Source organism: Manis pentadactyla, chromosome 3 (assembly GCF_030020395.1).
Source record: "Manis pentadactyla isolate mManPen7 chromosome 3, mManPen7.hap1, whole genome shotgun sequence".
NCBI lineage: Eukaryota > Metazoa > Chordata > Mammalia > Pholidota > Manidae > Manis > Manis pentadactyla.
Genome location: NC_080021.1, coordinates 160,761,522 through 160,786,952, shown reverse-complemented (window position 1 = coordinate 160,786,952; position 25,431 = coordinate 160,761,522). Strand labels below are relative to the sequence as shown.

The following is a 25,431-nucleotide window of genomic DNA, read 5'->3' as shown; positions in this document are numbered from 1 at the left end:
CTTACCAACTTTACATTTCCCTGTATGGCCCCAGAAGATGACTGGTTAGCCAGAGACGGGTAAGATTCCTCAAGGGAGGAACAACCTAAGACAGGCACAGTCACAGGGGGGTCATCAGGTGAGAAATTGGGGATCAACAGAGGTGAGGCTTAGAACCTCACCCCCCCGTTCTGAGAGAAATCTTCTGCATATATGGATGTTTTATTGCCCTTGTCTAGCTTGGATTAACACATAGTCTACAGGCACACACCTGATCTTCTACATTTGCTCTCTTACAACACTAAACTATGTTTTCTACCTTTATCTTGTATCTACCTACCACTTCAGCATTTTATTTAAAATAATAATAATAAAGAGAGAAATGTGGTATCCACATATAAATCAAGTATAAAAACCAAATGAGTATTCATATTGGAACTGACTGTTTATAGTTAATAATGCATGAGTAAAACCGAAAGTTTCTGTGATGACTGCCCTTGTAATGTTCACTATGTAACTTATTCATTATGTAAGAATTTGTTCTCCATGTAAGAACTTGTTTGTTATGCCTCAGAAGATTGGAGACTGACGAAAATTAGGCTTGGGGTGGATTAATGATTGTGCACTGAGCATTGACTCCCCTATACAGAATTTTATTTTCGTTAACAACCATTTGATCAATAAATATGAGAGGTGCCCTCACAAAAAAAAAAAAAAAAAAAAAAAGGACAGACTTCCAATGGTAAAATAAATAAGTTACCGGGATGTAATGTATAGCATAAGGAATATAGTCAAGAGATTGTAACAGCTTGGTAGGGTGATAGCTGGAACCTAGAATTATGTATATAAATGTTTTATCACTGTGTTGTACACTTGAAACTAATGTAATGTAATACTGTGCGTCAACTACCCTTCAATAAAAAATAATTATCTAAAAAAAAAGTACTTTCCAAATTTTTATGCTTAACATTTATATATATATTGACAAGAAGATTTTTTTACCTGAAAAATGTATACATTTATACACATAGACTATAAAAAAAACCGAAAAAGGATATTGGAAAGAGGACACCACATACCCATACACTTAGGACATGAAGAGAAAGAAAAAAAAAATTTCCCCAGTTTTTAAGGAGAAACATATATTAGAAGACATTATACTTTTTCTTAGCATTCGCCACAGTACTTTTCAAACTGTTTTAAATTTTCTAACAATTGCCCATTAATAAATATGTGGATGACAAAAGCAACAGAGATGCAAACTAATAGTAAAGTTAAATCTTGGAAATGGAATTTAAAATACTTTATGTTTCAAGACTCAGGGGCTTGAGTTCATGTGCTAAGTCTGTTTCCTGTTTGTAAAATTTTGCCTGAGTTATATGACAGACTGTATGGCATGATGTTCCCCAAAGAACTCCATGGCATCCAGTTTGAGAACCACTGTCTCCAAATGTGATTAGTTCTCAGGGGTACATATCAGAGATGCACACCTGAAGGTCAGTAACAAGAACAGAAAACTGCCACTTTGCCTCAAGAATCCTGACATCATCTATGTACAGTGAGATCAGAGAAGGAATTTTTTGCTAAGTATCTTAAAGTAGCAATTTTCAAACTGTTGTCTGGGGACCATTAGAGACACTCATATTCCATCAGAATCTGTGTAATCAAAACTATTTTCATAATTATACCAAAACATTACTGCCTCTTCACTCTCATTCTTATATGAGTGTAAGATGTATTTTCCAGAGGCTGCATTATATCATAAAAGAGTAAATATAGAAGCAGATATAAGAATACAGAGGTCTTCTATTAAGGTAGACATTAGAGATATGAAAAAATGTAAAATAATGCCACTCTAAATTTATTGTATAGGAAAATATACGTTTTTTTCTAATAAAAATATGTATGTTATAGAATGTTATTTTTTAAATGTATCATTGATAATCTTATGAAGGTTTCACATGAGCAAAGTTGTGGTTACAACATTCACCCATATTAACAAATCCCCCCACACCCCTTTGCAGTCACTGTCCATCAACGTAGTAAGATGCTATAGACTCACTACTTGTCTTCTCTGTGTTACACTGCCTTCCCCATGCCCCCGCTACGTTATCTGTGCTATTCATAATGCCCCTTAATTCCCTTCTCCCTCCCTCGCCACGCACCCTGCCCACCCTCTTCCCTTTGTTAACTGTTAGTCCATTCTTGGGTTCTGTGAGTCTGCTGCTGTTTTGTTCCTTCAGTTTTGCTTTGTAGTTATACTCCACAAATGAGGGAAATCATCTGGTACTTGTCTTTCTCTGCCTGGCTTATTTCACTGACTATAATACCCTCTAGTTCTATCCATGTTGCTGCAAATAGCAGGATTTGTTTTCTTCTTATGGTTGAATAATATTCCATTGTGTATATGTACATCTTCTTTATCCATTCATCTACTGATGGGCACTTAGGTTTTTTCTATATGTTGGCTATTGTAAATAGTGCGATGGTAAATATAGGAGTGCATATGTCTTTTTGAATCAGGGATCTTGTTTTCTTCAGGTAAATTCCTAAGAGTGGAATTACTGGGTCAAATGGTATTTCTATTTTGAGTTTTTTGAGGAATCTTCATATTGCTTTCCACAATGGTTGAACTAATTTACAGTCCCACCAGCAGTGTAGGCGGGTTCCCCTTTCTCCGCATCCTCACCAGCATTGTTGTTCCTTGTCTTTTGGTTGTTGGCCATCCTAACTGGTGTGAGGTGATATCCCATTGTAGTTTTAATTTGCATTTCCCTGATAATTAGTGATGTGGAGCATCTTCTCATGTGTCTGTTGGCCATCTGAATATCTTCTTTGTAGAAGTGTCTGTTCAGATCCTCCACCCATTTTTTAATCGGGTTATTTGTTTTCTGAGTGTTGAAGCATGTGAATTCTTTATATATTTTGGATATTAACCCCTTGTCGGATAAGTCATTTATGAATACAATCTCCCATGCTGTAGGATGCCTTTTTGTCCTACTGATGGTGGCCTTTGCCGTACAGAAGCTTTTTAGTTTGATGTGGTCCCATTTGTTCATTTTTGCATTTGTTTCCCTTGCCCAAGATGTGTTCAGGAAAAAGTTGCTCATGCTTATATTCAGGAGATTTTTGCCTATGTTTTCTTCTAAGAGTTTTATGATTTCATGACTTACATTCAGGTCTTTCATCCATTTCGAGTTTACTTTTGTGTATGGAGTTAGACAATAATCCAGTTTCATTCTCTTACATGTAGCTGTCCAGTTTTGCCAACACCAGTTTTTGAAGAGGCTGTCATTTCCCCATTGTATACTCATGGCTCCTTTATTGTATGTTAATTGGCCATATATGTGTGGCTTTATATGTGGACTCTCTATTCTATTCCACTGACCTATGGTTCTGTTCTTGGGCCAGTCCCAAATTGTCTTGATTACTGTGGCTTTGTAGTAAAGCTTGAAGTTGGGAAGCATAATCACCCCCAGCTTTATTCTTCCTTTTCAGGATTGCTTTGGCTATTCGGGGTCCTTTGTGGTTCCATATGAATGTTAGAACTATCTGCTCTAGTTCACTGAAGAATGTTGTTGTTTATTTTGATAGGGATTGTATTGAATCTGTAGACTGCTGTAGGCAGGATGGCCATTTTGATAACATTAGTTCTTCCTATCCATGAGCACAGGATGTATTTCCATTTATTGGTGTCTTCTTTAATTTCTCTCATTAAGTGCCTTGTAGTTTTCAGGGTATATGTTACTTTTAATGAATTAAATACTTTTAAACATTCTCAGTTTTAGCTTCTAATACAATAAAGGATAAATACAGCCTACATAAAAGAAAAGCTCTTTGAGGTACACAATAAATTATTAAAAGCATAAAGGGGTTCTGAGAACCACTGTCTCAGGGCACTAGTGCTCAGAAAAACACATACCAGGAAAATCACTCTAACCTCCCCCCTCCTCCTCCTCAAAGCCTCTTACTGTGACCAGTCCATCTTATAAACCATTATCTGATCACTTTCTAAAGCATGATTCTGATCCTATTACTTCCCTACTAAAATCATCACCAATGGCTCTTCAAAGATATGCAAAATAATAACCAAAAACATTCTGGAAACTCCATGATCTGGCCTCAGGGTATTTTTCAAAGTCATGCACACATCAGTTCTACAATTTAAGCACATTCTTCACAGCAGACACTACGATAGGGGCTAGAACTGGAGAATCTAGGAGACATCATCACTTTTATCACTGGACTCAGTCTGCTGAAAAACAAACAGTTACATAAATATAGGTAACCTTCATTTTCTGTATTTCTAAATATTTGCTGTAATAACATGTTTTACCCAAAATTCACTATCCAAGTCAAAAACTCTATAATGACTCAATGAAAGTCCACCAACAGAGTCGTTATGGTTGCATACAAACCCAGGTAAGAGAATATAGATGGCAGTTCAGCTGTATCTCAGCTGTTCTCCCAAAAGGATTATGCCTTCTGCCCAGGTTAAGTGTACAGGGCATCCTTGCTATCATCTTCCCAACATTATTAGTGAAAATGTCTTCTGAGGAAGTAAAAATGCCCAACAAGAAAGCAAATGATCGTAAGAAGGTAGAAAAGCCCACACTTTAGGAAGATTGGGTGTGATGGTGCATCTTGAGGGAGCGGAGGACAGAAGACATGGTCTTGGCATGTCCTCATCTACTAAACAGAGCAGTGCTGTTCCAGGAAAGCTTAACTGTGTCACTAGAGCCAACACAGTATTTCAAAGTTCCTTGTGCAGTGGACTGATACCACTCCAAGTGTAGGAGACCACTGAGTATCAGACTGGTACAGGAGAGAGTGACAGTCATCTTCAGAGACTTCGAAGCAGTTGCAATGAAGGAGGAATATGATTCACTGAAGGTGCTGAGTTTGAAAGCAAGTCTGGAGATTTAAGAACACGATAGATAGCAAAATTGTAGGTCAAGGGTGAAGCAGTTTTCCCTCACAGTGATATGCACTGTCTTTCTCCAGTGAAGGCAGAGAACTATCATCAAAGATGCTTACACACAAAGGAAACTGTCGATCTCAATGCATTGTCACCTCAAACGTTTATTTCAGAGAAAAGAAGTACCTGGATGTAAAGCATCCAAAGAAAGCTAAATTGCTCTTAAGTGAGAATGGTAACAATGAGGATAAGCTAAACTCCTTGCTGGAGCACTACTCTGGAAACATTGGCGCATGGGGGCCACTGCAGATTATACTGCCTGTCAGGTTATGAGGTATTCAACTCAGAAAGCCTGAGCAATGAAGGAGGTGCATGAGGTTTAGAGGAGCTACCTGTTACCAGTCATCAAAGAGAAAATCTTGCAAAGAAGGCTCTTCCAGAAAGACAATACTCATATATCCTTCTAGTGTTAGCTATTATGAGGATGACAGCCACCTTATATTAAGCATATGGAACTTCATTTTAAACCTCAATTTAATGAACTATTATCATCATTAAGGGGATCACCATTATACTATGTGATAGGCACTACAAGAAATGCAGCCCTAAATAACATGGAACATAAGCCTGAATCATCTACTTCTGCTGTAGCAGTGTACACAGACAATGTAGATGCCTGTTCTCAGCTCTTTCACACAGAACAGAGATGCATTCCATCATCAAAGGTCTGTGTAAGTACAAACAGCTATTGGCTGTCCCAGAAATGTTCTACCTTCTACCTTTTCTACAGATTTATCTGTTGACTTTCATATCTCTTAGCCAACTTGAATCATTCCACACAGTTACAGAACTTTTTCTCCCTTTCCCCTTTTTTATCTCTCTTGATTTCTGTGAGTTTGATCCCTGAAGAAACTTCCATGCTTTTTTTAACAGATGACTAACTTTTTATATGTACACTTAGCAAAAGCTAATTAAAACTTTCTTTATTGGTGGAATAGCCCTCAGTGAAACAGAACAAAAAAATTTTTCCAATCTTAGAACTCTAATGATACTGTTAAGTTCAGGCCCTTCTTTAATTAAAGAAGGTTCCTGACACCACAAACACATCAATTTCATTGTCTCAAAGCATCAGTGTTTATGAATCTCATTCTCCTAAGAAAAATCTCAACTTTATTTATATCACATCTGTCTCGAAAAGGTTTTGAGCATACTTTCTCAAGAACAAATAAATATGCCTCTATATTAGGAGTTGGAAAACTTTTTCTGTAAAGGGCCAGACAGTAAACATCTTAGCTTTTATGGGCTATACAGTCTCTGTCACAACTACTCAACTCTGCCATTGCAGTGCAAAAAAAAAGTCATATATAATATGTAAATGAATGAAGTAGGCTATGCTGCAATAAAACTTTATTTACAAAAGCAAGCAACAGGTAGAATCTGGCTGCCAAGCCCTGCTTTGCATCACACACCCAAAGGCTGGGTTTTGTAGCCACATACCTTTGGTTGTTAAAAAAGAGTAACTTGCTTACATCAGGCAACTGTTACTGCTATGACAGGCACTGTCCATGGTGTTTACTGAGATTTTTAGTGCATCCTAAGGAAATCAAGCTCTGAAGACAGCAGCAGACTGGAAGAGAAGCCAAGACTCACACCCTGGGATCTCCAGGCCCTTTTCCCTTTACTATCAAAGCTGACTGTTCTCAACTAGCCCTTTATGAACACCCTCACCCCTAATTCCTGTGTTGTACCCTATCCTGGATCAACACTACAATGGCACCTCCTTTGCCTCTTAAGAGGTTTGCCTGGTGTTGTGAGCAGGAGGGGCCCACACATGCAGCCCTGGCTCCCATCCCTCTCCCTCAGCTCCCATAGCCTCTATTCCAGGTCTGCCCCAACTTCCCCAATCCCAAAGTCAGCAAAAAGTCTCCAAATTTAGAAAAAATGCAGACACTATTAAGTGTGATTTTACCCTCAAAAACTGACCTAGTTCCTGCCCCAACCTCTTCTCTCCCTCCTTTACCTGACTTGTACTTACTCACCTAGGCCAAGTTCAGACTCCCCCAGAGTCAACTGGCCAAGTTTCTCTCCCCCAGAAAGTGTCCCTTTAATGTCAAGCCTGAGCTACTACATGGCTCTCCTCCAGGATCCAGGGCCTGGCTTACCACATTTATGGCCCCTCAGCCTCTCTTAAGTCTGTGAATTACTTGAAAACATGCATCCTTATTCATCTTTCTAACCTACACAAATTATTTTCTTACCTCCCTACACTCTTTCCAAGAACTTTCACCACCAACAAAAAAGGCTATGGTTCTTTGATCATTCTTTTAAGATTACAGGAAATAGCCATCACTAGAAAATAGGGGGGAATTGAACTGCAATTTGATGACTGTAATTGCTTTCAAAATAATGCCATGAACCCTAACAAACCAATTTCCAGTACAATTTAAATATTGGGCCAAACAGTTAAACAATGCAAGGATACAACTGTAAAGAGCAAAACAATACCTGGGCTTTCTCAATGCACATTCACTCTGCTGATTTCAAACATTCCTGACAGTTGCAGGTTATAGTTACACTCACCCTTCATCACTCTCATTAATGCATTCCCCCTGTTACTCTCCATCTACCTCAAGGGGGCAAAAACAAGTTATTTTTCATTTGTTCGAATTTAGGTGTCCTGCATGTGCTTGATTTTGTTTACAGTAGCAGTGTACAACATCTCTCTCATGTCTTTATGCTACAAAAGCATTAATAATGTCAGCTCTACTCTCAAGCTAAATGCTCCTGCAGAGCCTACAGAAACTCCACAAAATACTATGCCTTCTAGGACCTACCAAAATGACAGACTACTGGCTCCAAAACCTATAAATGATGAGGATATTCTAAACATGTTTCCAAGCCAATGGATTTTGATCACTGGATCTTAAAAACCAAAGTTATTTAATTCTTAAGTTTAAAGTCAATGTTCCCTTAAAGCAATGCCAATGTGTAACTGGTATATTGATAAGCACAGCAAAACAAAGTTCATCAGCCTCATTTTGTGCAGTCAGCAATTATGTTATTTTACTATCAAATATGGAAAGCTAGTTCAGAGGTTTGTTATGTCAGTTATTCTGAATATCATCCCAAATATGCTGCTTCTAACTCTTAATTATATATGCAAAAAGGAACCAAGAGATCAATGATCCCAAAGAATGGTTAGAAAAAATAACTAAGACTGAGTTTTACTTTGGTTTAGAGCACTCAGACATGCAACCTCTCAGCCCAGGATACAGATGATTTCTCAGCTCAATCTTTAAAAGTCTGAAAACTTCCCAAGATACCACAGTGAAGAAACCAGAGAAAAGAAACAAAATAAACCATCAGCTCAGGGGAAATTTGAAGTTGACAATGACCTAGTTTTTACACATTTTCACAACTATGAGAGTGACTAGAGCTAATTGCTTCCTTAAGACTGGTGTGGGGGGTGAAGGCACCTGGCAACCTCTCTATTAGCCTTGGAACTTTGGAAATACCTCTGTGGGCCACAAGTATAAAATGCCAGCAGTATTTTCTCTGCCTTATTCCAATGGAAATCTCACAGAAGCTGGTTTAATTAGACAAGGTACAGCATTTTGTAAGGAAGCTTTACTGTTCATGGCTTTTCCCAAATATAAGTAACCATAACATGTTAAACTTAAAAAGATATTTTTTATCACTTGGGAATAAATCAATAAATACCAAAATGCCAAAAAAAAAATAGCAAGAATTTAATACAAGATAAAATTTGCAACTGGAAGTTTAGACATGGCTAGAACTAGAATACACTGAAATGATTCTCTGGAGAGAAATACCGAAAATGCTTCTAAAGCCAAAAAACTGCTAAAACCTCCTTGGCTCTCTGGTAGGGAAACATATACACACAGACTCACATAAAATAAAAAGCCAAAAGGAAATCACAAAGAGGTTGTTTCTGTTTGGTTAGCTTATGAGTAATTTTCACTTTTCTCTTCATATTTTTCTGTATTTTTAAATTTTTCTACATGAGCATATTTTAATAAACAATAAATTCTCAACACAGGTTATTTATATTAGTGAAAATCCAGAAGGAGAAGGGGGAAAGAATGCTTTCTTTTTTAACTTTTATTTTTAATATTTCAAACATACACATATTTAAAATGCTACGTACCCACCATCTAGCTTCAATTACCAATATTTTGCCAATCTTCTTTCAACTACATCCATTCTACTTAAAGTATTTTAAAAACAAATCCCAGACCCATATCACTTCACCTGTACATATTTTAATGTGCATCTTTGATAGGACAAAAAATATATATACACCGTGCCATCACTGTATCTAATAGGACAACAGTAATTATACAGTATCATCTGTATTCAAAAATAAGAATAGTTCTTTCAATAACAATGTTCAACAATTAGAAATATACTTAGAAAATTTGAAATTGTGCCACTACCTCATATTCAGAATATATAAAGAACTATAAATCAATAAGAAAAGTATCACACATATACACACTCACAAATATTCAAGCATTCTTAAAAAGGCACTTCAATAAAGGGGAAATACAAACAGCCAATGAACATAAGGGGAAAAAAAACCATAATGCAATTAACTCTAAGTTACTACTACACATACCCACAGAAGTGCTAAAATTATAAGACTGACCAAGTGTAAAGAGGGATGTGGAGCAAAGGGAACTTGAAAACATTGCCATAGGAAGGTGTAAACTAGAAAATAGTTTTCATCTAAAGCTAGCCATGCATATACCCTACAACTACTGCTAGGCCTACACTCACTGCTTCCATGCCCTATGAAACATGCAATGCTCACACAAGTTTTATGCATAAAAGCCACAACTAGAAGTAACCAACATAACTATTATCTGGAGAATAAATAAATAATATACAGAATAATATACAGTGATGAAAATGAATGAACTACAGCTACACACAATACAGGAAAAGCTTATGAAAGAAGCCAGACATAAAAGAATATACACTGAATGATTCCTCCAATTATCTAATTCAGAAACAAGATCACCTTATAATTAAAAGATACATGTTGTTTAATTATAAATCACCTTATAATTAAAAGATACATGTTGACATAATTAAAGGTGAACTCTCATGTCTGCACTTACTTTCAAATGTTATAGCAAAGAGACAGAGACCCAAAGAGAAAGATACAAAGATAATGCACTACATTTTTAAAGAAAAGAAGGAAATGATTACCACGAAGTCAGAATTGTGATTACCTTTGGAGGAAAAGGGGGGACCATGATAGACAAAGGGGGTGTATTGGGAAATGCTAGAATGCTGGTAATATTTTCCTTGATATCAGTGACAGTACACAGGTGTTCACTTTGAAATAATTCACAAATCTCTAAGTTTGTGTTATGTACTTTCCAGTTTGTTTTATATTTCAAAATATAAAAGCTATAAAAATACTATAATGATTGTTTCAGGCAAGGATAATCAATGGATGCAAACACACTGGGTGAAAGGCTGCTGGTGTACAGGATATTTATCAAGTCTTACTCTATAGATTACTTATTCATTTTAAAGGGAAATTCTTAACTGGATCCTTCCCATGAGGGAAAAAATAGTTTATAAATAACACTGGCAGAATTTGGAGCCTATGAATATGGTCTGTATGTTAGATGATGTATAAAACCTAAATCACCTTATAATTAAAAGATACATGTTGACATAATTAAAGGTTAACTCTCATGTCTGCACTTACTTTCAAATGTTATAGCAAAGAGACAGAGACCCAAAGAGAAAGATACAAAGAAAGACAGAGACAAAGGGAGAACAACAGAGAAACAAATCAAATGAAGCAAAATATTAACAATTTTTTAATATAAAATGGTAAGTTTAAGTGAAGGGTATCCAAGTGTTCATGGCGCTACTTCAACCTTTCAGTAGGAAAGAAATTTCTCAAAATAAAAGAATGATAAATAAATAAATGGCTTTTAAAAGGAAGCAATTAAAAAAAAATCAGGAGGAAGCAAAAAGGATTAGAATATTTCCAGTGTATTATGCCCTCATGAAAAAAAACTGGAAGACTATAGTTACTTTTTTTAAAAAAAGAAAAATTCTTGTAATTTGTGTTAGAAAAGAGGAACATAAGCCTGCTCAAATATAATTTTTTTAAATGATTAGAGGAAATTATTCGAATGCATATTAAAATGCTGCTTTTGCCTATTATTAAGGATATTTACTGTTTTTCTAAACATTTTTATAATGGGTTTTGCTTTAAAAAATGTTTAATGTAATTTAAGGATTAGCCATGTACTATATTACTGATAACCATATACTATATTACTGATGAACAATCTAAGGTATTTGCACAATTAGCTGGTTTCAATCTGAAAAACACAGCAACAGAAATCCTACTGATTATGTCTTCATGTCCTGGTGTCATCATATGAGGAATTACAGATCACCCAAGGCACAAATGACTACTTCTCAAGTACCTAAAATGGCAGCAAAAATAGTAACATGAAATGGGCTTTACACAACCTACTATAATATAAACATACCTCATTGTATATGCTCCCATTAATGTCTGCACCATAGATAGGTGCCACAAAAGTTAAGTTCTTCCAGTACTTGCGCTCCAAATCTTCATAATCCAAGTATCTCGGAGTACAGTATCTGGAAAAGGTAATTTTAAAAAAGCATAAACCAATAAGACAACTTTAATATTTTTCCATCCATGCTTAAATCATTTTCTAAACAAAATCTTTTCAAAACAAAAATACTGCAAGAACTCATATTGTCGAATCAAATAATATACAAATACATTTATCAGATTTCTGTATGCTCTTTTGATTCCTCAATAGCTCTACATAATAGTCAAATTTTTACTAGTTAAGAAAATACTTTCATGTAAGTATCAACAATAGAATACTAGGTAAAAATTCACTATGTTAGCTTCTAAAATATTTTCTAAAACCTTTAATTAATTAAACTATCAACCAGGAAATTTTACAGACTTATATGCAAAAGAATAAACATCTATAGAAAACCTGACAAGGAACAATCTCAGTAAACAGCCAAGAAACTAAAACTAAAATAAGATACACTGCAGTTATTAGACTGGCAAATGGTTAATGTGTTAAGGATAGGAAAGAATGGGACCTCCTACACAGCTGGAGTGGGAGTATAAAGTGGCACAAACCTTCTAGAGTATAATCTATCAACAACTATCAAAAACCTTAAAATCCAACTCTAGAAATTCTTTCTAATAACACTGAGGTGTGTATGTGATACGGGATATCAACTCAATGGTATATGACATGGGATGTTTGCTGTACCATTAATTGAAAACTCAAGCTACTGTCCAGCAACTAGGACTTAGTTAAATAAAATACAGAACACAAAATAAGGTTGATCTTTCTATATGTTAACATCAATATCTTTCCACAGTGAAGGAAGCAGGTTACAGAATAGTAAATATACTATAATCCTATTTTATACAAATAATATCCATAACTATACATTAAATGGCCAGAAAGAAATATGCACTAAATTATTAATATTCAGTTATCTCTCATTTTGGTATCACAGAAAGGCACTTACTTCTCTGTTATTTGGCTTTTGAACAATAATCTTATCACATGCACAAAAAAAAAGAATACCAATGTTTCTACATGAAAAAAAGAAAATCAACAAACTGAGAAAATAATGAAACAAACACAATAATAAGGGTGTTTAACAGGAGTAGTAACCCCTATAAAGCCCATTGGACATTTAAAATGGAATAATTATAGAACAATCAACATCCATATCCTCTCCCTGGAACCCCTGAAATTGTTTATCTAAGCAATAAGCAACACCAAGCAACTTCATTAAACAACTATATTTGAAATACAGAATAATTTGCTGATTCACCCAGAACACAGAATCTCATATGAAAGCCAAAAACAAAAAGGATGGGATTGAACTCATCATTAACTCTACCTCATTCTACCACTTCAACCAGTAGGTTCCAAAGTAACAGGAATTCTGGTTACAGAATTCAGGTGATAAAAAAGGTAGCAGCAATGCTGTTTATTATGACTTCTAGAGAAACCTTAGATTTTGCAAACTGAAGCCCTAAATCTCCTTTAGGCCTTTCACTATAAGACCTAAAGAATCTACCACTATATACTACTCACTCCCAATCAATTTTTATCAACCCATAACTCTAAAACAGAAAGGTACAGTTTAGTATTGGCTATTGAGGCTTAAATTCTAAGATCCTTGAATATCTGAAATAAATGCTAATTCTAGTGACCAGTTCATTCAGTTGATAACTGATTCTAATGAACCTGACTACAGATTCCATCCCTTATGGACTGACAATCATAGCTACCCCACAAATCCTGTGTCAATTTGCTCAGAACTGATTCAATCATTCCTTTTTTCCCAGAACCTTTTATTCACTACAGCACAGTTGTTTAAGACGGGGCTCAAGGACCAGACTGCTTAGGTTTGAATCCAAGCTTTGCCATTTATAAGCTATGTATTCTAAGGGGACTAAATCTTTCTGAACCTCAGTTATTCTTCTATAAAACAGGGATAACAGCAGTTGAGTTGTGGTGAGGACTCCTTCAAATAATTATGTAAAATGCTTAGCTCCATGCCTAGAAGACAGTACAGATCAGTAATATAGGTGATGCAACAAAGTATATTACTCACCTCCATAAAGTTTTATAATAGGGCTATGTAGGAGGTCTCCAGATTTTCTGTGGACTAAGTTGTATTAATAACCAATGAGCATCCTCTTTACTATTCACCCCAAGCACATTATGCACTGTGTACCTACACAAGGGCATGTACTGAAGAAAAACAGATAAACAGAAAGGCCAGAGGGATGTCTCCGGCCTCTCATGAAAATTAAAATTAAACCCATCTCAGGACCATTCCACAACAGGAGTAGCAATCCCTATAAAGCCCATTGGACATTTAAGAAGACGATTATGAAGACCATGCGATCCTAGTATAACTGCGAATGGACAAGGAAGAGCCTTGTTTTGAGGCTTAGAAAACTCATTTCACTGGTATTTGAAATAAATTTCCCACATGAAACTGGCAGAGAAAACGTAAGAGAATTTTTAAAGGTATTTAAATGTTATAGCAGTTATAATGAAAATAATCTGACTCAAAAAATAAATTAACTTTGAAAAAAATAAAATGTAACATGGAATAACTTTTCAATTTCCCATAATAGTTGTATTTCGCAACTAAAAAAAGAGCCAATTATTTTTAAAAATAATTTTTTAAACTTCAGAATAATTCTGTTAAATAAGTAAATATTAACACTCTAGTAGTTTATACCACTTCAAGTATATTTTAGCTTTCATGAGACTTTTATTCATTCAATCGGCATAAAATGAAATAGCACCTACCATATCCCAGATACTGCAGAAGGTACTGGGTATACAGTGGTACACAAAACAGTGTCAACTGAATGGCCATCTTCAGGAAGAGTCAATCTACAGCTAAGCCACCAGAGTAAAAACTGAACAAAGATATGAATAAAATAAGTGACCAGTAAAATAAATTCCCTCTAAACAGAAAACTGATACCATGCTAGGATAATCAAATGGGCTACAGATGATGATCTATGACAAGAAAAAAGGATTCTGAGGCTCTGTTCTCATCAATATTTTAATTGCTATGTATTATTAATGACTGTCTCTGGGAGTTAAAATTCCATATTTCCATAATGTTGGAATTTTTAAATAAACATGTATTACTTCTGTAACTAGTAAAAAAAAAAAAAAGCACTTCTGACCATCCTTCAAAATCCACCTTAACAGCACCTAACAAAATGAAATTACTCCTTTCCTGATTAACCACAGAAGTCTTAATCTTCCTTTGAAACTCCACAGCACTTTGTACCTCTCCTATGGTAGTTACGATGATTATTAAGAGTATTACAAACATTTTTAGTAAGTATAATCTGATTACTTTTAAGTACAGGTTGTCTCTTGAAATATCAAAGTCAGCCAAATAGAAATTCCACTAAATGAACTAGCCTATTTAACACTTTAAGAATGAATGGTACTAGAAGATAAATATTGGAATACAGTGAACAATTCATATTTAGACACAAAGTTAGGTAAAATTGCTCTGCGATCTTGTTCCAATAGCACTACACTTATTAAAGAGTTTTTAAAGAATTTTAAAGCAAACCAGTCCAGTCTATGATAAAAGTTTCACATTCTCAATTAATGAGATCTGAAACAATGAAGCTTTACTAATGCCTACAAAAAATTTCAAAAGACAGGAATCAAATTAAATATAAAATTTCTACTTCCTTTGGAATTGCCAGAATGTTCCATAGTAGGAGTATAACATACAGAATTAAGATTCTTCAAGTACCATCAAGAGCTTACTGTCAAATGTCTGCTATAAATTAAGAAAAAAAATCAACTAAATTCATCCAAAAGATTAAATCTCATGCACAACCACCCAGAGAACTTACACAACAATGTTTTTTGATTGGCAGGCTGGCTGGTTGGTTTGAGGTTTAAGGTTTTGGAGAGGTTTTTTTTGTTTCTGTTTTTTTCCAGATTTATGTTTTGACCTAGGACCTTAACCACCATCACAAGCTTTAAAAAAAAAAAAAAAGTAATTTAATAATAATTTTAGTTGTGATGGTTTCTAAGCATGTATATACAAATTATTTGATACTCTTCCATTCAAGAAGTGGAGTTTACTTCTCCTCCCCTTGAGTATACACTACACTTAGCAACTGGTTTGTAAGGAAGAGAATAAGGCAGAAGTGACAGTCAACAAACAGATCATGAGAAGACACTGTGGCTTCCATTTTGGTTACTCTCTTGGATCACCTGCTCTGACACAACATGGCGTGCAGTCCACTTGGCAAGGAACCAGGACTCCCATCAACAGCCATGTGAGGGGAACAGCTCCCATCAACAGCCATGTGAGGGGAACAGCTCTGTTTCTGGAAGAGAATCTTCAGTCACAGCCAAACCTTCAGGTGAGAGAGCAGACCCTGCCAACATCTTGACTGTAACCTCATGAGAGGCCCTGAGCGACAGCCCAACTAATCCACTCTCAGATTCCTGACCTTCAGAAACTGAGATAGAAATTTGTTGATTTACTTTCCTAAGGTTTGGGATAATTTATACATAGCAACAGCAACTAATACAATAATGGTGATCCTTCAAGTCATTCAAGGATTTTCTTTTTAAATTATTCATCTTCTAATATATATAATTTATCACTTAGGACTTAAAAATTGTCGCATAAAGAAGAAAATTTGTCTAACAAAGATGAAGCATATGTAGAATCAAAAACTCATGGCAACTAAAAGATAGAGGAAGCCTATTTTTACAGGTATTATGAATGAGATGAAAAAATGAGAAACAATTTCCTTAGCAGAATAAACTAAATGTAAGAAGGCTACCACCTGAAGAACAGAAAACAGAAACAGTTAAATGAGGAACAAAAGATTGTACAGAAGACTCCTGCTTTTCATCACAAACTCCTCTGTCTACTTGGTTTCTTACCATGGTCACCTTTATCTTTGAAAGAAATAAAAACAGCAAATTGGATCCACTCACTTGCCACTGTTGGCCAGCTGCCTGAACTCCTTCACTGTCATGGCTTTTTTCTGGATGTTGTATTGGGTGAACAGTCCCGACTGCCCTGTGACCATCTGCTGAATCGGTGATGGAATAAGCAAATTATCAATGTCATCATAGCATTGCCTTGGCTTCCACTCCTTAGGAGGAATCACCTAAAAATAAAATAATAAAATAAAACATCTGGAAAATACTCCAAGTAGTTATTTAGCTTTCATATTCTAACAGAATACAAGTGAAGAATTTTCGGTATTGTTATTTCAAATGTGTAAACTGAACTGTGAAGATTCACATTAAGGGGAATCCCTGGCATTCTCCCTAATACAGTCACATAACTGATGTGATTTTTTCTTTTTAATAGCAAAATTTATTGGGTACTCACTATGCCAAATACTGTACTTGTATTAGCTTATTTTTTAGTTGATAATGTTAACCTCCAGTTTTAAAGATAACATTGAGACACACAGAAGTTAAATAACTTGAAGTTCAGATGCTATTTACATTAATGAGACAAATAAGTAAATATTTGTTTAGTCAATATTATGTTCTTCAAATACCACTCATGCAATAGGGCAAATAGAGCGATGCACTAGTGTTTAATAAGCACCTTTCTGGGAAGGTGGGAGAAATGTTGATATGTAGTTTCTGCTGATTTCCATGGTGTAACTGCTCCTACCAAGGTCAATTTGAGCTTACCAACTTGACATCACTGAACATGAAGTTGGAAAGAGATGTGCACTAGCAATTCTTATGTGCCTGCATAAGGGGGCTCAACACACCACTGTTTTCCCATACTACTTAAACAATTACTAACAAAAGATCAGTAAACAGTAAGTCCAAAAACACACATTAGTGTGATTAAAAATTAGGAGAGACGGTTAAGAAATGGCCCATCTAATTTCTATCAAGGAAAAAAAAAAGTTTCATATAGTTGTCATCTATTAGAAATGTTCATTTTATTTTGAATTAAATGTTAGTTTTAGAATTTTAGTCTTGGATTCCTGGTGCCCACATATTTTTATCTAACCCTCCCCCTATACACACACTTTGTCATTTTGGAGCTAGTGTCCAGATGTGTACACATACATACTCTTGAATGATAATTTTACTATTCAGGAATAAGTTTTGGTTAAGGATATATTTGAAGTTTCACTTTTATATACTGTCACTCATGCTGTTGACCTCGGCAAAGTGTGTATTTTCATCATCATTACATATTTTTTGTCATTGAAGTGTATCTTCTGTGTTTTTAAATGCATACATTTTACAGTTGTGACTTTATTATCGACTTTAAATAATGAAGTAGAAATAAAAAGTGGAAATTCAAGTGAAAGCCCTTTCATCTGTTAATGGGAATATATTAGAATGATTAAGAATATTTGGGTTTGTATTTTTATTTAATGACTTCATGTTTACTTGAGTATGCATAATTTATAGGTAGAGAAGTAACAAATAAAGATGAGGTAAAATTGATATGAGGAATACATTCATGGGGTCTTACAGCCAGATAAAACAAATAGAAATAATCTAATCTAGGCTTTTTATTTTGCAGAGAGACAATAGGCCTAGGAAGGTGGCATGATTTTCATAAGTCAGCTAGCTGAAGATAGCTTGAATATTCAGCATCCAGCATATGATAAATCCCAAGAAACTGTTAACACCATAATTACTAAGAAGATACTTTAAATCTGTACTGCTTATTGGTCAACATATTTGGTTGTAGTGTTAAAGAAAGATGTCATCAAAATAGTAAACATAATGGTAAAAAAAAAAAATTAGGAGAGACAAAGTTATAAATTAATTCATGATTTATAGCTGTAATTTGTCCACCTTTATGAGTTGTTTTAATTTTTAAGACAAACTTCTAAAAGAATTAAGTGTAAATATAGATAGCACACATACAGAATATGCATAATCACAAATATATCTTTGTGAATCATTATAAAGCAAACACCAGAGTACCCACTGCCCAGGTGTAAGCAACAGGATATTGCCAACACCCAGAAGCACCCCCAGCACCCTTTTCCAAATACATCCCCCACTTGCCCAAAAGGTAACTATTATCATGGTATTTATGGTATTCATTTCCTTGCCGGGCTTTATAACTTTGTGCCTGGGTATGCACCCCTAATACTGACTCTTAAATGTATAGGAATGTAAGTATCCATTTTTAAATGTATAAAAATACAGAAATATTTCATTCAATACTTTTGTGAGATTCAACTATGATGGCCTATATAGCTGAAGTTCATTGATTTTCATTTCTAGTCAGTATTCCTTTATATAAATATTTATTCATAAATGAGTGATCATTAGGTGATCACTTGACTTTCTTCTAATATTGACTATTGTAAGTAACACTGCTAACTGTAGGCATCTTCTGCTGCATATGAGCACACAGTTCTCTAAAATACACACACATAAACAGATACTCCTAACTATGATATTACTGGGACATAGGGTATGTGTAGATTAAATTTAATAGTTAATACCAAACCTTGGCCAAAGTAACTGTGTCATTTCACATTCCCACGTTCAATGTATGAGAGTCCCTGTTGCTATATATCTTCATCATGCTTTGTACTGACAATTATTTAAACTTTAGTCTTTCTGGTTGGTGTGTAATGGTACTCAGGTGTGGATTTTATTTGCATTTTCCTGATAACTAAAGAAACCTTTTCATATATTCCCTGACCCTATGGATATATTCTGTTTTGTAAAGTGCTTATTCAAGTCTCTGGCACATTTTACTATTGCATTGTTGGTCTTTTTCTTTTTAATGTATAGGGATTCTTTATACAATCTGGTTATTCATGGATATGTGTGTGTATGTATTTGCAAAAATCTATATGTATGTACGTGTGTGTACTTATCAAATATCTCCTCTTACCCTGTAATTTGCCCTCCAACCTTCTTAGGGGTATCTTGATAAACAGAAGTTCTTAGTTTTAATATTAGCAAATTTGCTCATATTGCCTTTATCAGTACTGTGGATCTTTGGTTTAAATATGCATTTTTCCTTACTCTAGGGCATGAAGGCATTCCACTTTCTATTCTGAGAGTTTTAAGGTTTCATCTTTCACATTCAGATCTACAATGCACCTGACACCTGGCTTTCGTGAAAGGTTTGGGTCAAGCTTTATCAAGTGAGAAAACAGGGGCAGGGAGGGTAGTCAGGAAGTGAGTGACTTGGCCAATGTTACACTGCTGATAAATGATGGTATTAACTCCAAAAAATATTCTAAGTGAGCCATCAAGTCTAAAGTTAATTTAATTTTCATCAGCCAGATAGAAATCACACATTTTATTTTCTCCAAGGTATGTTAGTTTAAAATGAAAATAGAGACGATCATACCATATGTTAGTGAAAATACATACTCAATACTTTTAAAAGATATGGACAATTATACTAAATGGATATGGAGAAACATACTACATTGTTTTTTCAACATATTGAAAGGGGAGAGGGTTGTATTTAAGAGTGTTATAAATACTATCTTTTTCTTCATCAGAAATAAGTAATTCAAAAAAAATAAAACATGGATTTATTCAGGATGCTGTTTGGAAATGAATATATCTATAATCAAAATTAATATTATGTTTGCAGTTAAATACTGTCTTGTGAAAAACAAGGCAGTTGTTTACTCCAAAAAAAAGTTTTGTAGCAATTTTCTAAAGTTAGAGAAGAAATACAGTAAATTCACAAAAATTCATATATAATCTTTTGGAATATTTTGTTCATATGCTCACTCACTTTTGATTAAAGTATTCAGACAGAACTTAAAAATTCTTAAGTTCAGGCCTAGAACAAAAATCTTATTTTTGGACCATAAATCTCATCACATCAGATCTTCTTACATAGGAAATGGAGGCACAACAGAGCTAGCACTTTAAAAGAGTCCAAAGTCAAACTTTTATATTTAATAAATCTAAATGAAGGAAACCCATTCCTCCTAAAATTTACCTTCCTAATTTTATCAAAACAAAAATATACATTTTATATCACCATTTCCCCATCCTAGCCTGGGCCCTATACCCAATGGAAAATGTCCAACTAAAATCTGTATTTGCACTACTTGCTGGAAATGAGTTGCTATTCCTACCACCTACATACTGAGGAAGTGGCCCAAGGACGAACAGAGCTTCTTACACCTTGAGAACACAGATAATTATCTGAACTCTCCAGGCTATTCGTGAAACTATGTCATGTGCGTAAACTATGGCTCAGGACAGTCTATGTCCAGGTTACTGTTATGGAAGAATTTCACCCATTTATATATAATAAAAATTCATCATTACCCTTCTCCATGAAAACAATACAAATTTTACATTTATAGATTGTCACTCTGATTTCCCAACCTAACCACTAACTTTGTAGATAGGGTGCCAAACTTCTCACTCAAATGTTGATAAAAGAAAAACTGATGTTCTGAGAGAAATCTTCTGCATATGTGGATGTTTTATTGCCCTTGTCTAGCTTGGATTAACACATAGTCTACAAGCACACACCTGATCATCTACATTTGCTCTCTTACAACACTAAACTATGTTTTCTACCTTTATGTTGTATCTACCTACCACTTCAGCATCTTATTAAAAATAATAAAGAGAGAAATGTGGTATCCACATATAAATCAAGTATAAAAATCAAATGTGTATTCATATTTGAACTGACTGTTTATAGTTCATAATGCATGAGCAAAACCAAAAGTTTCTGTGATGACTGCCCTTGTACTGTTCACCATGTAACTTATTCACTATGTAAGAATTTGTTCTCCATGTAAGAACTTGTTCGTTATGCTTCAGAAGATTGGAGACTGACGAAAATTAGGCTTGGGGTGGATTAATGATTGTGCATTGAGCATTGACTCCCCTATACAGAATTTTATTGTTGTTAACAACCATTTGATCAATAAATATGAGAGATGCCCTAACAACAACAACCAAGAAAAAGTACACACTTCCAATTGTAAAATAAATAAGCAACCGGGATGTAATGTATAGCATAAGGAATATAGTCAAAATATTGTAACAACTTGGTATGGTGATAGCTGGTACTTAGAATTATCATGTATATAAATGTTGAATCACTGTGTTGTACACCTGAAACTAATGTAATGTAATACTGTGTGTCAACTACCCTTCAATAATAAAAAATAATTATCTAAAAAAAAAAAAAAAGAAAAACTGAGACAGACTGTAATATGAGGCCAAGTTCACTATTACTGGAACTACTCAACTAATTTCTTAAAATTATAAGTTAAGGCCAATTCATTAAGTGGTTTATTAACAAAGAAGCTCATAGGTGGCTCTGTTCCCCAGGGCTAGCCCTCAAAGCAAACTAGCAACATTAATAGTTCTGATTTTTTACGATTTGATTTGATTTGGTACAGTTTTATACATTTCCTATTGCTGCAACTTCCAGAAAAAGAGAAAGTAAGTGAAACTGAGTTTATGTGACTTGATGTAAAAAATGGGAAAAGGACCAGAAAAAACAGTTCCTTGTATTCCTAGTATAAGTAAAAGGAAATTATTCACAAATTGAATAAATGAACATCTCCAACTCTGTCAGTCTCACTTAAAGTCTGGACTCAGGTGTGTTTGTTCAACATTCAGAAAACTAATTGTGGTTCTCATTAACTCTTTTCTATTACATAATACCAACAGCAGCCCAGGTGTACCGTGAGTTTGCAAATCCCTGGTGAAGGTAGCTGCTGCTTCCTCTTCTAATGTTACTAAACGTGCCACCCTACCACAGGACACTCACTAATCTCAGTGGAACACAGAAGATACATGTTTTCCAGAAACAAATGGGGGAGAAAACAGGACAAAGGGCTGCATTCAGAGCCCAGAAAAGGAAACACACAGTCACCCCCTCCACCGAAACAAAGCCCAAATCCTTGCTAACTCATTGTGAGTTTATGATCAGAACTATGTGTGACCAATGATACTATTAATCATTCTCTTCAACAAAAGAATGACTTTTCTCCTCAAAGATAACCCAGAAGTTAAAGTTCCAAACATGAGCTCTTTAAGAGCTAACCCAATAAAAAGGTTAAATTAGGGATAGCTCATCTGAGAAATTCATTAAAACCTCCTTTACTTTTCTTTTTTTCTCTTTATCTTCTTTTTCTACCTCTTACGCACCCCTAATAAACTTCCACTCAAGTTAGTATCTCCAAATTTTAAACCTTTCCTAGGAGGGATTTGAGCCATACCTAACAAAATCACAGACCTCAGGGGACAGATGCCAGAAGAGTTCATGAATTGGGTTGCAGGCAACAGCATCCATGCAGGAGGACTTGAACACCGACCCCTGCAGTTCAGGAAGTTCCCTCCTTGGCTACTGTCTGCACTCAATGCTATTAGACCTTCCCACAGCAATGGGGATTTCAAGGAGACCCACAACCCAGCCACAGCAGAGCAGACTTTGACAGCGCCCAACAATTTATGAAGTGATGCTGACAAGTCTATAGAAAACCATGAGGGTAGCTGCTGCTTCCTCTTCTAATGTTACTAAACATGCTATCTTACCACAGGACACTCACTAATCTCAGTGGAACACAGAAGATGTAAACATACAAACATGTTTATATGTTCTATATAAACAGCATTTAGAATAATAAAATGAAGTGCAATAAAACACATTCTTCTGAGGGATATTTTTTAATTGATATAGATTTCCATTACAGAAAGGATACATAATCCATCTTGGGTTGAGGTCAAGGATTAATTATAGAGACAATCTCTCTTTCAGACAATCCTACTTTTGGGTCTTTGAGTGTAAACCTATAATGCTGTCCTCAACTTACTAACTATGCCTAAGACCCTGGGCATATCACAACTACCCAACAGGACTCCCTGTTCCCACTCTCCCCCTCCACCACATTCATTCTTCATGCAAAAGCTGGTATGACGACTTCAAAATAATACCACAAAAATAATGAATAAACAAACAAGCAGCCACTATGTCCTCCTTTACTCTTCTTTAAGCCTGTCAAATGCATCCCACTGCACTTAAAATAAAATTCCCAATACCTCACTATGGCTGGACAAGCCCAGCACAATCTGGACCCTTCCCAGGCTTTCCCCTTACTTATCACCCTCTTCCCTTGCTCACTAAGCCCCAACTCCACAGACCACCTCCCTATTCCTCCCACACATGAAGCTCACATCAGCCTCCAAGGCTCTGGGCCTGCTATTCTTTCTGTCCCCACATTTTGAAAAAGTTGGTTTATACCCTTTGGGTCTGTACTTCAATGTCCACATGCCACCACCTAAGATGCTACCACTAGAATATGAGCTCTGTGGGGGGCAGGAACTTTGTCTGTCTGTCCCACTTCCTCCTACACAGCACCTGGCACAGTACCTAGTATGTAGTGTGTACTCTCCACACTTGATGAATTAAAAAAACTAAAAAGAAAATAGAATAAAATCTAAAAGAAACTTTTTCAAAGAAAAATAAAATACTTATTCTTTAAATATATCAAATGGTCCACACGGATTAATAAGAAAGATTTTGCAAATATCTTCCTTTGGAAAAAATGATTTCCCACATCATGAAGACTAAGAACATAACTAAAAGGCCAAGCGATTGTTTTTGGTTTAAAGGATCTGAGGATAATCACCTTGGCAAGACCCGCTCGATGGGCTCCTTTAGACTCCATGTATGCGAGATATTTGTTGAACTCCCGGAACTCCTCCATGGAGGGTCTGAAGGTCATGATCTTACAGCTGGGATTCAGAGGACTCTCCACCTCGGCCACCTCCATGATGGCTGGGGTAGTCTCTGCAGAGGAGATCATCATCAGCGCTAGATTAGTGTGGGGTTAAGGTTGATGGTCATTTCTCCTGAATACCACGTAAACTCTCCTAGCAGGAATTCTTCTCTTTTACTTACCATTCCCCTCCACCAACCTATTAGGGAGACTCCCTCATCTCCCGATGGACTCCAGAAAAAAAAAAGGAAGAAGAAAATTGCCTCTAGTCACTCCTCCTCCCAAGCTCCTATTTCTGGCATTAAATCACTGAGCTAATTGTGTCACTAGCCTCCTCAAAATCCTTCCTAGTAAGAATTAATTTCCTAACTTTGCAAGTTACAAAAGGCGTCGTTCCCATCTACCAGTTCTGAAACGGACTTCCTCTACAGCCACCCGTATAAAGGGATAGCCTAAGTGAAGTAGAAAATGGACAACGTTCCACATCCCCAGTAGTTTACTCAGACGTGCTTCCACTTGTCATAACATGCTTTCCTACAATAATTTACAAACCATCCATTCAGCAAAAATGCCAGGCACCAGGCTAAAGTACTGGGGACAAGAAAGGGGTAAGGTTTTTATTCTCTGTCTAGCTCACTGTGTAGAGGCCAAACTTCAGTACAAAACTGTACACAGGAGGAGTAACTAACTCCACTTGAGTTCCCAAAATGACTTCCCCAGAAAGGAGCAGTAGACTTACAAGAAGGTGTAGGAGTTTGTCAGATGAGAGGAAGATTATTTCAGGCAGTGGAAATATTTGGAAGTACTGCAGGGATGAAGGTAGGAGTTTAGACTGTCTGGAGCTTAGAAAGAAAAGATTATAGGAGATCAAAATAGAAAAGTAGACAGTAGGTTGTGCTACAAAAATATGAACTTAATCTTGCTGACACCGAACAGGATGATTTCTTCAACAAACACGTATTAAACGCCTCATCTGTGCCAGGCTAGAGAATGCAAAGGTGAGTAAGAAGCACTGGTGTGCCTGCCCCAGAAAGGAGTCCCACCCATATCCCATTTCCAAGTGCAGTAATAGTACCTGGCATCCCACAGCTCAAATAAACTGAAAACAAAGCTCTCCTTTTTCTTGTTTTAATAAATTTAATTTGACAAAAAGAAAAATTCAGAAGTGAGGGTAAGATGAGGCAGAAAACATGCTACAGGGTAAGTT

At 35.6% G+C, this 25,431-nt stretch overlaps 1 protein-coding gene across 11 annotated transcripts in view; it reads right to left on the bottom strand.

Annotated features, from left to right (window-relative positions):
- The window catches only part of KDM4C (lysine demethylase 4C), a 490,870-nt gene that overhangs the window by 390,516 nt on the left and 74,923 nt on the right, over positions 1 to 25,431 (bottom strand). For 9 of the 11 annotated variants that reach the window (XM_057498655.1, XM_036878841.2, XM_036878839.2 and 6 more), the window contains exons 3-5: positions 24,135 to 24,295; positions 16,486 to 16,661; positions 11,446 to 11,560 (exon numbers count right to left, since the gene is read on the bottom strand). In XM_057498655.1, the coding sequence (XP_057354638.1) occupies positions 11,446 to 11,560; positions 16,486 to 16,661; positions 24,135 to 24,278 (435 nt within the window). In that variant the 5' untranslated portion in view covers positions 24,279 to 24,295. The remainder of the gene's footprint in view (positions 1 to 11,445; positions 11,561 to 16,485; positions 16,662 to 24,134; positions 24,296 to 25,431) is intronic. The other 2 variants (XM_057498657.1, XM_057498656.1) reach the window with 1 other exon arrangement.